At 42.5% G+C, this 12,704-nt stretch overlaps 1 protein-coding gene across 2 annotated transcripts in view; it reads right to left on the bottom strand.

Moving 5' to 3' along the window:
* The window catches only part of LAMA5 (laminin subunit alpha 5), a 406,583-nt gene that overhangs the window by 88,968 nt on the left and 304,911 nt on the right, over positions 1-12,704 (bottom strand). For both annotated transcript variants that reach the window (XM_033963610.1, XM_033963611.1), the window contains exons 52-55: positions 9,316-9,489; positions 6,708-6,904; positions 4,222-4,338; positions 2,406-2,560 (exon numbers count right to left, since the gene is read on the bottom strand). In XM_033963610.1, coding sequence (XP_033819501.1) covers positions 2,406-2,560; positions 4,222-4,338; positions 6,708-6,904; positions 9,316-9,489 — 643 coding nt within the window. The remainder of the gene's footprint in view (positions 1-2,405; positions 2,561-4,221; positions 4,339-6,707; positions 6,905-9,315; positions 9,490-12,704) is intronic.

Genomic DNA, 12,704 nt, shown 5'->3' with positions numbered 1-12,704 from the left:
TCCTTCTCCCCCTTCTGTCTTCCACATGTGCTTTCAGTGTCCTTCTCCCCCCTGTCTTCCCCATGTCTTTTCAGCGTCCTTCTCCCCCCTCTGTCTTCCCCATGTCCTTTCAGCGTCCTTCTCCCCCGTCTTCCCCATGTCCTTTCAGCGTCCTTCCCCCCCGTCTTTCCCATGTCCTTTCATCGTCCATCTCCACCCCTTTGTCTTCCCCATGTGCTTTCAGCGTCCTTCTCCACCCCTTTGTCTTCCTCAGTGCTTTCAGCTCCTTCTCCCTCCTCAGTTTTACCTTAAGCGCCTTTTCCTCTCCAATCCACCTTTCCTCCCTCCCTGCCCCTTACCTTTGTGGCGCTTACCCGTCCGACTGACAACAGAACAGGCCCGGTCCAACAAACCTCCCTGCCTTATAGCCGCAAATCTAAATTACCTTCTTACAGCAGCTGGAGTATTGAAGCTGCTGTAAGAAAGTAATTTAGATTCGCGGCTACAGGGCAGGGAGGTTTGACGGACCGGGCCTATTGTCGGTCGGTCGAGAGACCTGGCTGGCTGTGCTGCACCCGCGGGCGGACCGCCCCCCGCCTTGTACCAATGCCTTTTCCCTGCCTGCCCTGCCGCAGCACACGAACGGAAGTCTTCATGATGTCAGCGCTGACGTCGGAGGGAGGGAGGGCTTTGCTTAAGCCCTCCCTCCGACGTCAGCGCTGACATCAGGAAGACTTCCGTTCAGCTGTGTGCGGCAGGGCTGAGGGCAGGTAGGGAGACGAGCCTCGCGGCTGAATACATCCAGCCCCGCAGGAACCCCGCGACCCTCGGAGGCATCCCCATAGGATCCCCGCAACCCTAGGGGGCGTCACCACGGGATCCCCGTAGTCCCCGTTCCCGTGCAGCTCTCTAACTGGAAGCCCTGAATATGTATACCCTAGAGGAAAGGAGGGACAGGGGGATATGATTCAGACGTTCAAATACTTGAAGGGTATTAACGTAGAACAAAATCTTTTCCAGAGAAAGGAAAATGGTAAAACCAGAGGACATAATTTGAGGTTGAGGGGTGGTAGATTCAAGAGCAAAGTTAGGAAATTCTACTTTACGGAGAGGGTGGTGGATGCCTGGAACGCGCTCCCGAGAGAGGTGGTGGAGAGGAAAATGGTGACTGAGTTCAAAGAAGCATGGGATGAACACAGAGGATCTAGAATCAGAAAATAATATTAAATATTGAACTAAGGCCAGTACTGGGCAGACTTGCAAGGTCTGTGTCTGTATATGGCCATTTGGGGGAGGATGGGCTGGAGAGAGCCTCAATGGCCAGGAGGGTGTAGATGGGCCGGAGTAGGTTATGACAGAGATTTTGGCAGTTGGAACCCAAGCACAGTACCGGGCAGAGCTTTGGATTCTTGCCCAGAAATAGCTAAGAAGGAAAAATTTTAAAAAATTAAATTGAATCTGGTTGGGCAGACTGGATGGGACATTCGGGTCTTTATCTGCCGTCATCTACTATGTTACTATGAGTTAGTCCAATAAAAAAGGTATCACCTTATTTCCTTTGTTTTTTGTTTTATTTCTTTATACTACCTTGGAAAGTGGACTAACATGGCCACCACACAATGTCATTTCTTATAAGACAGAAAGAGAGAATAAAAGTTAAAAACTGGAGGGTATTTCAACTGAAATCCCCTATGTGTTCATTCTCACACTCTTTATATCCACACTGGAAGTGGGGTGGGAAGTGATTTTCAAACATTTGTTTACCCATATAAAAAGTTTTGAAAATCTTCTTTACCCGATTTTACTTGGTGAGGTTTTGTTCTGAGGAAGCCCTAATGCTTAGGGATTTTTACAGTGGACTACACATGAACAGGAGGAAACAGCATCTACAAGAAAACCTGAAAGGGGCCAAGGGGGCGGTGAGGAGGGGGTTGCAGTTACAGCACAGCTCCACTCACCATCTCCTCCAAGGTTTTATCACAGATACTACAGACTATGGAGATGCGTCATAAAAAGTTTAGTGAGCATATATTCAAATTAATGGGACAATTCCATTTTCATGGGTTAAAAAGTTCTAATGCATGTTAAAATAAATGTGCAAAATGAACACCCCAAAAAGTCTGAAAATTCCCCAAAATTCTAAAATGATCAAAAAATTCAGGATGTGCACAAACAAAAATAGGATAAATTTGGTGTAAAATCCATTTAAAACCAAGAAGGCTTAAATACATACAAAGGCCAGTGGTGGAAGATGAGTGACTAAAGGCTCATTTTTCTCTTGCTCTTCTTCAAAGGTATTTGGTTTTATTGGAGGCTGAAGACCTGGGAAGTCCTTAGTTTCAGGTACTCCCATTGCCATTGTCTGCTGTACAGTAGAGGAAGTGCGCTGTGGTATCTCTGTAACCACACTAATGAGATTCTCTCACCTGGACAGGTTGCGGGCGACTTGATTCAGAAGCTGCACATGCTCTTCAGCCTGCTCCACGATGGGGATCTTATTACTGGCAGGGGAAAACTTTTTCATTTTCTCCATCAGAGGATTTCGGGCCCCGTCTAGGCTGGCTGCAAGCTTCTCATAATTCTGCAACAGGGAATTTATGCATGTTAGTCTGTACAATATAGCTCATAAGTTCTCGGCCTACTTCAGACCACAAACTTTGGCTTATATCAGCTATTTCCAAATGGTTGGTTAGGACCCCAAACGAGATCACATCTTCAGCAAAGAGGCACAGAACAGGCCTGCTCACCCCCTCCCTCTACACCTCCACTGTAACCTATGTCCAGTAGTCAACATGGGGTCCATGACTCAATGAGAGATCAGAGGCCCTGCCCTCTCCTGTTTTGGCTTCCTATTAAACTGGAAATTAGTAGCTAGCCTGAATCTCTCAGGGGGTGATGGGGGCCAGTGTTTACAATGATGCCCCCAAACACAAGCACACTGCCTCTATCTCTCTCCAGAAACAGTCCAGTCCCAACTGACAGCAGAAGAGCACATCTGGTAGTGCATCGAGCCTAGTGCTTCTTTCACCTGCTCTTCCTTTTGCAGGTGCCTCTCCTGCCTCTGCAGTTCACAGCTCATATTAACTGTTTATTCTGCCTGGTGTTCTGCAGATATCCGAGAGAGACTCTTGATGGAAGGACAGAGATTGACCTCCATCAATTTCACCCATGATCTCTCCCATATGGTCTAGCGGTTAGGATTCCTGATTTTCACCCTGAGTTCGACTCCCGGTATGGGAACCACCACTGAAGTAAAGCTGCCTAATTTACCTCATTAGAATGACTTCGAGATGGCATTGTATTTTCCAAAACAGACTTTTTTATTGTTAGTATAAAAGCTTACAAAACTACAGCAGCAAAGACAGTATGCAAATGGCTTAAAGGCCTTGCACTTATTTTGTTTTCATTGCCACCTGGTGTTCCTTGAATCCCCCCTCGGTCTAGTGCCCAGAGGCCATAACCTTCCCCTCCCTCCTCTACCCGGTATGCTACTGCTGGAAAGCCATGCAGAGTACTAGGACCTGTGCTACTTCTGCCACTGCTGCCTTCATACTTTGATGAGTGGGGAGAAAAGAAAGCCAAGAGAAGGGAGTAAAGTGGGAGACTTGCTATTATATATTTATTTGGATTTGAAATACCACCTATGTAGACACATCAAGGTGGTTTTTTAAAATTTTCTTTTCATCATCATCCGGGGTCATGTGAATTTCTGTGGTTTCAATCTAGGTGCGATGGCTGATGGGTTACCTCTAGTATTTTATGGTCACGTCTTACCTTCTGAACCTAGGCAACCTGTTCTAAAATGACCTTCCATGAGCATTACTCTTTGATTACACTCTAAACACATCCCAGGGGTGCAGCTAGAAGTAAGCATGTGAGGAACAATGCATGTATGTTAAGCCAAATTGAGAATGTAAGTTTCAAATGGCAAATTCACATGCCTAAACCATACCCATACTGCAAGGATCTGCAATCACGTCCCCAGTCTATTATATAGGGCCCTTTACCAGGAAATGCCGTTGCGTTTCATATTAATGACTATATCCTACTCAAGGATCCACCATCTTTGGTTGTCTGCTGGAAGAGTTCTTGTATAATAACATACTCCCACCCCTCTTACTGCTAACCTCAGACCTTACTCTATGCCATGTCCACCATCAGCGTGCCATCTCACTAAATGACCCCCCTCCTTATGTCTCCAACCCACTAACCCTTAATGGAACATGAAAAAGTGATCCTCACCTCCTTTGAGTTTTCTATCATCTGGAGAAGATCAGAAACCTGGACCAGGGCATCTTCAGCCATCCTGATAGCATTCTGTAGCTGGACGTAGTGACGCTGCAGTTCACTGCTTTTTTGCTGAAGTGATTTAAACAAAGCAGTTAAGATCTGATGCAGAATTTAAAGGAAAGTTTTTGGAGAACCAGGCACAGCACAGTGTAGCTCTCAACGTGGACAATTAAATGATTTTATCTCCTTATACCTAAGAGAACTCATTAATTTAGGGCAAAGCCTTAAAGATGGAAGTCCCTACTAGAAGTTAGACTAAGTGCTAAAAGTTATTCTAAAAAAACAGAACAGAAGTTCTGGTCCTCAAGTGTCACAAGGTGGGCAGTAGTGAGATATCCATACTAAATATGTCTTTGACTACATGTTTATTCAGTGCTTGATATACTGCTGTTTCTGCAGTTAACACAAAATAGACTATCAGGTACTCTAAATATTTTCCCTATCTGTCTTGGCAGGCTCACAATTTAACTATGGTTATCTGGAGGTATGGAGGGTTAAGTGACTTACTCAGGGTCACAAGGAGCAATGATAGAACTGAACCCACAACCTCAGGGTACCGAGGCAGCAGCACTAACCAACCACTCCTCCACTACAGCACTGTGCCCAAATGAAAAATACATCTGCAAGTACAGTACTCCCCTGAAATTCATGGGGGTTCCATTCTAGGACCCCCTGCAAATTTTGAAAAACTGCGAATGCGGTTTTCAGACAGGGGAGACAGGAGAGGGCAGCTGGAGAGGCAGGAGAGGGTAGCTGGAGCGCCGGCGGGTGAAGAAAATCACTCGCGGTCTGCTCCAACCGCCTTTTCCTGTAGTAAAGATGGGCTACACCAATCAGGAGCTGCTTTGACAAGCAGCTCCTGATTGGTGTAGCCCAACTTTACTACAGGAAGAGGCGGTCGAAGCAGACCGTGAATGACCGGGTCCGCGATTCGTGAACCATGAATTCGCGGGGGAACACTGTATATCCCAATCTCTTTATTATTTTATGTGGAATGCTTCTGGAGCCCTCATAGAACGTGGAAAGCGAAATTACTGACCAATGTTGACACTGTAGTTCCTCATCAGGAAAGGTGAAACACACGATCTTTAAATGTGTCAAAATACATTCATTCTGGACTGAAATACAACATAAAAACCGACAAATCGCTAAATGCCCTGCAGAGCTCTCCTATGATATCATAATTCTACATTCCCTTCATCCATGCTTTGCCCATTCAACATGCAACTCTAAATTAATTGACATTCTAATTGCCATAGCCATTCAACATATCCTTAAAAACTGGAAGTCTGCTCAATTTCTAAATGATACTTTCTGGTGGAACTCAGTCTGCCTTTATAAATGTTTTGAACTCCGTGCATCTGAAAAATGCCCCTCCTCCAAGTCTCAAAACAACTTGTGGACTCATATAGACTTCTTTTTTTTTTTTTTTTGTAATTATATTTATTAAATTTGCAAAAAAGTACAAACAAGTGCAACAATACTGTACCGAAGCAAAACGAGCAGAATAACAATACATCCAACCGGTACAAGGAATTCTTCAGTGCAAGTGCATGTCATCCCCGCCTCCCCCACCCCCCATCCCTTCCTCTTCCCAGGGCTGCGTAAAACAAGTCTACAAACCCCCCACACACACATAAATCAAGTCCTATCAAGCAAAACACGAGACTTCTTTTAAAATCAGGACCATACTACTTCATAACAACTGACTATAATCATTTCATAAGAGTTTTCCTTATGTTTTCTAATATTCCTCATTGTGTGTGGTGCAGTGGCTAAAGCTACAGCCCCAGCCCCCTGGGGTTGTGGGTTCAAATCCCGCACTGCTCCTTGTGACCCTGGGCAAGTCACTTGATCCCCCCAGTGCCCCAGGTATATTAGATAGAGTGTGAGCTGTCGGGACAGATAAAAACCTGAATAATTTATAATCTGCATTGAATTGTAGGATATGCAGAATATAAATTATTAGAAATAAAAAAAATAAATTTGAACTCCTTATCCCAAAGTGCTGCCTGATATAAAAGTGTACGTTCATGATACCTTTTAAAATTTACTATTCCATTATTGTATGATGTTAACATTGTTTGTACTGTTCTTCAAGTTTCATAAATGTTTCAATAAAAATACTGAACTAAACAAAAAAAGAAAAATATATCTGATGCACATTCACTGTGGATATTGTGAGAAACAGGCCAGCTTGGGACACTCTAGGACAGGGATCTCAAAGTCCCTCCTTGAGGGCCGCAATCCAGTCGGGTTTTCAGGATTTCCCCAATGAATATGCATTGATAGCAGTGAAATCCTGAAAACCCGACTGGATTCCGGCCCTCAAGGAGGGACTTTGAGACCCCTGCTCTAGGACCAGTGTCGTCTACTGCTGTTCTTGAAGTGAACAAACCAAATAAAATTCATTGAATAGGACAGATTTGGGCCCTCACCCGGCTCTCTTCAAGGTTGTTCTGATTTAAGCTGTTTATGTCATCGGTCTGTCGGGTCTTATTCACAGCCTCATTTAAGGCATCACGCAGATCCATCAGCTCAGAACTGTACTTGGCCAGCCTATCTTTGATGTCATCCATCAGTTCCTGGTTTGTTTCCGATTTCTTCACCATCTCATCCTTTACCTGATTCAGAACTGATTAAACAAACCATGCTTGGGAAATTGTATGTACAATATCTCAATAGTCTTTCACTGTCACTAACTTGTGTCATGCCTTTCACCATTTCTACCTTGTTGCAGCCATGGGAATGTGCCTTGCAGGTCACTGGTTCTTAAGGTCACTGGTTCTTAATCTTAGGGACATAAAACCAGTTGCCCTGCCAGCAGGGGTTGGACAAGGAGTTTGAATGGAGCAGGATATAATGTGTTGTTTGTTTTTAGAACAGATACGTTTACTGTGTCTCATACAGTATTTTAATTATGACAAATTCTATGTAAATTTTAAAGCACAATTGGTGAACCCATTTAAGGTTTTTTGAGTGTTTCTTTGGATCACAATTATGTGTTTGTTGTAAGCTTTCAGTTTTTTCCAAAAGTCATACTGGGATCCCTTTATTGACTTTTTCTTATGTTTTATCCATTCCACTATGCAGCACAAGCTAAGTGGCAATGCTAATATATTAAAAGCCTTTTTCACTTAACAAACCCGCCTTTTTGCAAAACCGTGCAAGAGGGTTTTAAAGCCGGCTGGAGCAGCGCAGTGCATTCAGTATGCCGGCCAGCACTGAAAACCTCTTGCATGGCTTTGTAAAAAAGGGGGTACTTTTTTTTGTATTTTGTTTCAAGTGCCTATTGCAGATGATTGCTACCACTAATTCTTACTGAAAGCTAGAAGGATGCTAGATTGCATAGGGAGAGATATAGCCAGTAGGAAAAAGGAGGTATTGATGCCCCTGTATAAGACTTTGGTGAGACCTCATTTAGAATATTGTGTACAATTCTGGAGGCTGCAGCTTCAAAAAGATATAAAAAGGATGGAGTCAGCCCAAAGCAAGGCTACTAAAATAGTGTGTGGTCTTCGTCATAAGGCGTATGGGAACAGACTTAAAGATCTCAATCTGTATTCTTTGGAGGAAAGGCGGGAGAGGGGAGATATGATAGAGATGTTTAAATCCCAAAAATCAATCACCAAAATATTACTCGCCAGAGATGGGCAACACCTCAAAATTTCCAACGCAGCAGTAAACAACTCTCAATACTGTTTTAAGATTCCAAGCTGCTTAATTTACTATCACTGGCAAAAAAAAAAACTCCACCACTACTGAAATGTAATTATCAAAAGGGTAATATACCCATCACTGTGCACAGGAAAAGCACAATCAAAAAGTTTTACTTAGCATGGGAACATGGTCTGATATGCTGTGCTGTGTTGATAGAAAATGTCTGGCCAGACTATCGATGGAAACGCCAGGGCTCCAGTCAGATGTACAGTCCAGAATCCATGGGAAATTTTGAGGCTTTTTCTCCACTTTGTTGTGAAATGTTTATCAGGGGTGTGTAGCCCATCTCTGGCGAGTAATATTTTGGTGATTGATTTTTTGGGATTTTTCTATTACTCTATAATTTTTTCTTGAGAGATGTTTAAATACCTACATAATGTAAATGCGCATGAGTTGAGTCTCTTTCATTTGAAAGGAAGCTCTGGAATGAGAGGGCATGGGATGAAGTTAAGAGGTGATAAGCTCTGGAGTAATCAAAGGATATATTTTTTTTACAGAAAGGGTGGTAGATGCATGGAATAGTCTCCCAGAAGAGGTGGTAGAGACAGAGACTGTGTCTGAATTCAAGAGGACCTGGGATAGGCACGTGGGATCTCTCAGAGATAGAAAGAGATAATGGTTACTGTGGATGGGCAGACTGGGTGGGCCATTTGGCCTTTATCTGCCATAATGTTTCTATGTTTCTAATTCTAATCTTGCTGGTCTAAAGTTGAGAGTAAGCTACTGTTTGTCATTATTGTTTGGTACATTTGTTTCCAAGTGGATCTTATGTGTATGGTTCATATTTATGATTTTCTATGTGGTCTCTTAAGTATTTGGTCACAGTTTTTGTTACTTTCTGTCAATATATGAATGTTTCTATGTTTTATATCACTTTAACAATTGCCAAATATTTTACCGATTATGTGAGGACTGAATCCGCTTAGGAAAAGGTTGACGACGTATCTGCTTCTGAAGTCATATTTGTAATTTTCCATTAGAATCATTTTTATGGTTCGGCATTGGCTTATTTATTAGTTAGTATCTAAGCTCCTCAGTATCGTTTAAAGCCCTGATGCAGGCAATTTTTGCCAAAACACGGCCTGAATCGGATCTTCTAATAAAGTGAATTTTGTGATTCCAATCTTAGAGGCCCTTGGTGCTTTTCTGTCCACAGTTATATTTGTTGCCATTAATTTCTGGATTACCATGCTAACTTTAATATGAAAAAATTAACCCCCCCAAGTGACTTGCAGGGCATTAAGACGAGTGATTAACTTGAGATAAATAATGTGTGGTAATGTGCTTTGATGCACTGACCTCCCATTTTTCTGCTCTGTGACTTACGTTTCCAGGCTTCCTCGTGCTCTGTATCAGCTAAACCTTTCTGGTTACCGAAATCACGTGTTTTCATCTCTTTCAGCAGCTTTTCCACCTCTGCCATTTTCTGCCACAGCTCCTCAGAAGAGGTTGTGCCTCCACTCTCACTGCTTCCGATCTTGTCCACTTGGTCTTTGAGACCTGTATGATTAGAGACATCATTGACTACAATAGTCACCCCTGGGAGCCTTAACCCTGTGATCTGTTGTCTTGGGTCTGCCAGCAGCCTTGCGCTATCTCAATATATATCAAAGTCCCCAAAACACTTAGAAAATGAAATGAAACGGGTGTAGATCAGTTGGAACAGATAGATTTTGATTTGACTGGTTTCCTGGAAGATTCACAAGATATAATCCAAACTAGATCTACCCTAGTGATAACTTGTGCAAGAGAGATAGATAAATCCTTAATTATGAAAGCTTATTTCCAGAATAAGCTTCTTAGATTTTATGGAGATGTTGTAATTAATTTTCCAGATGTGGCCCAAGCCACACAATTGAGAAGAAAAGCCTTTTTGGCTTTGGGAGACACATTTTACTTAAAGTTTCCATGTAAATGCTTAGTGAAGTATAAGGAAAATGAATAATAATAATAATAATTTTATTCTTGTATACCGCATTACCATGGAAGTTCTATGCGGTTAACAAATGAAGAGACTGTACATTTACAGCGAAGTTACAATTTCAGTAATGTTACATTTACATTTTAGACGATACATTTTCAGTAATGTTACATTTACATTTTAGACGATAAATTTACGGTGAAGTTGTTTTTTCAGCTAGGTTGACATATACTGAGTAGTTACATTTGCTGTAAGTTACATACAGCGGTGTTACAAATAGCAGTGTTACATACGGCGGTGAAGAGTCTGGGGGTGAGTCGAGGTCAGAGGAGGAGGTAAGGAAGAGGGTGGATAGATCAGAGGAATTTGTCAAAAAGGTAGGTTTTGATTAACTTCCTGAATGTTTGATAGGGGGGGGGGGAATTGGAGATGAGAGTTGAGAGGCATTTGTTCCATTTGCCCGCTTGGAATGCTAGGGATCTGTCGAGGAATTTCTTGTAGAGGCAACCCTTCAGGGAGGGAAAGGAAAACAGGTAGGTATTTCGAGTACGAGTGTATACTATTCGAGTACGAATATGTATACTGGGACACTATTCAATTGGAACAATTTTTGCAACTTCATGAAACTTGTAAAACGTCCATCTGAATTAATATTAGTTTGGAATTTAGATTTATGATGCACCATGAAAATTGATTTTTATGATCATGTTTATGTTTAAATATGTTGATTAGTTAATATCAGGTTGTATTCTCCCATTATGTGGGCTTGAGGAGATATGGATAATATTTGGAAATTCTGTTTTATGAATTCTGTAACTTCCTTTCTTTATTATTATTTGTAAAAATGATAATTTTGAAAACTTGATAAATAAAAAAAAAAGAAAAGAAAATGAAATGAAATGACTCACTACAACTGTCTGTACAGAGCAATTAGCAAGTGCTTTTTCACACTGGACGGCAGATGCCTAAAATGCCCTCCAGCGAGAGGTGGTGGTGATGAAAATAGCAACAGAATTCAAAAATGCATGGGATAAACACAAAGGAATCTGGTATGGAAGATGTGGAACCAACCAAGCTTAGTGGTGATAAGATGGCAATACCAGTAATTAAGAAGCAAAGGCAGTGCTGGGCAGACTTCTACGGTCTGTGCCCTGATCTAGAGAATGACGCGGTGACAAAATTCATCACCGTTCCCGTCCCCGCGGATAACCGCGGGAAACCATCTTCACATCATTCTTTAAGGAGAGAGGGAAGAATCAAAATATGAATGGCCACAACCACTTACCCGCAAGCTTTGCTTTGAAGAATGCTGGTGTAGAAGGACTGAGGTTGAAACAGACACTACAGAATGACAGTCTCTGGTATCCAGAGCAGATATTGTGATGTCATTATGCCTCATTCCGAAAGTGCCTAAGAGCCAATCACATCAGTGATGTCACAATGGCTTCATTATCCTTGGCTCACATAAGAATCAGAGTATGAATGGGCTCAGCCACTGACCAGCAAGCTTTGCTTTGAAGAATGCTGGTGTAGAAGGACTGAGGTTGAAATAGACACTAGAAAATGACATGGGATTATTTCCCGCGGTTATCCGTGGGGACGGGAACAGTGATGAATTTTGTCACCGTGTCATTCTCTACCCTGATCCAATACGTAACGGACCTTTTCGCATTTTCTAATAACAAACTCAAGAGAAACACACACCCAAAACTCATTTCCCCTCCAGTTAGAGGCTGCAAAATGAAAAAACACCATGAACACCTTCTTTCTCACCAAGCAGTCCTATGGGGCAAAGACCTAGACCAACTGCTTTCGCCCACTACATACGGGGAATTCAGGAAACGCCTAAACACATACTTGTTCCAGAAATACCTAAACAATTGACCCGCTCTCCCTCTCCCTCCCCCCTCCCTAGTCCACCTGAACTTACAGCACTGTTATAAATATAATCTGTTATCTTCATTTTATCGTAACTTTACGTTGCTATTTATCCCCAACAGTTCCTGTCGGACATTACCTACTAAATGTACATATTACATTTTCGCTCAGCAAATTGTATTTCTATACTATTGCCTCCTGAGGTCTCTGATCTCTGTATTTCCTCTGAATATCTACTTATTGTATTTTGCTGAATGTCCAGCACTCTTGATTGTAAACCGCCTAGAAGTCACAAGATTGTGACGGTATAGAAGAATAAAGTTATTATTATTATTATTATTATCATCATGGCTGGCCAGATAGACCAGTGCCAGGAGACTTTTACAGTCTGTGGCTGGAGAGATTTGGAAGGCCTGGAGGGCTTTGATGACAGCTTCAGCGGTTGGAGAACAAGGCCAGAGAGAGACAGACTTCTGTGGTCTGTGCCCTGAAAACGGTAAGAACAAATCAAGATCAAGGGACTGTCTCTTAAATGTGCTTTTGTACAGCGCTGCATGTGTGTGCAAGTGTGTATATGTAGTATCACATAATACTTATGCTATAAGTTGATCTTGTTGGGCAGACTGGATGATGACAGGTCAAAAGCGCGTAAGGACAAAGGCGTGCCGACAACTGAGCGCGGACAACTGAGCGCAGGGCTTAATTGCGCCGAAGAAAACCCGTATTTTAAAGGGCTCTGACGGGGTGTGGGGGGGAACCCCCCCACTCTACTTAATAGGGATCGCGCTGCCTCACGCTGCCATGTTGGGGGGGACTTGGGGGGGTGTAATCCCCCACATTATACTGAAAACTTAACTTTTTCCCTAAAAAACAGGGAAAAAGTTAAGTTTCCAGGATAATGAGGGGGGTTACAACC

The sequence above is a fragment of the Geotrypetes seraphini genome, chromosome 11 (genome assembly GCF_902459505.1).
Source record: "Geotrypetes seraphini chromosome 11, aGeoSer1.1, whole genome shotgun sequence".
Taxonomy (NCBI): domain Eukaryota; kingdom Metazoa; phylum Chordata; class Amphibia; order Gymnophiona; family Dermophiidae; genus Geotrypetes; species Geotrypetes seraphini.
The sequence above is the reverse complement of the archived record's forward strand: the minus strand, read 5'-3'. Positions and strand labels throughout refer to the sequence as shown.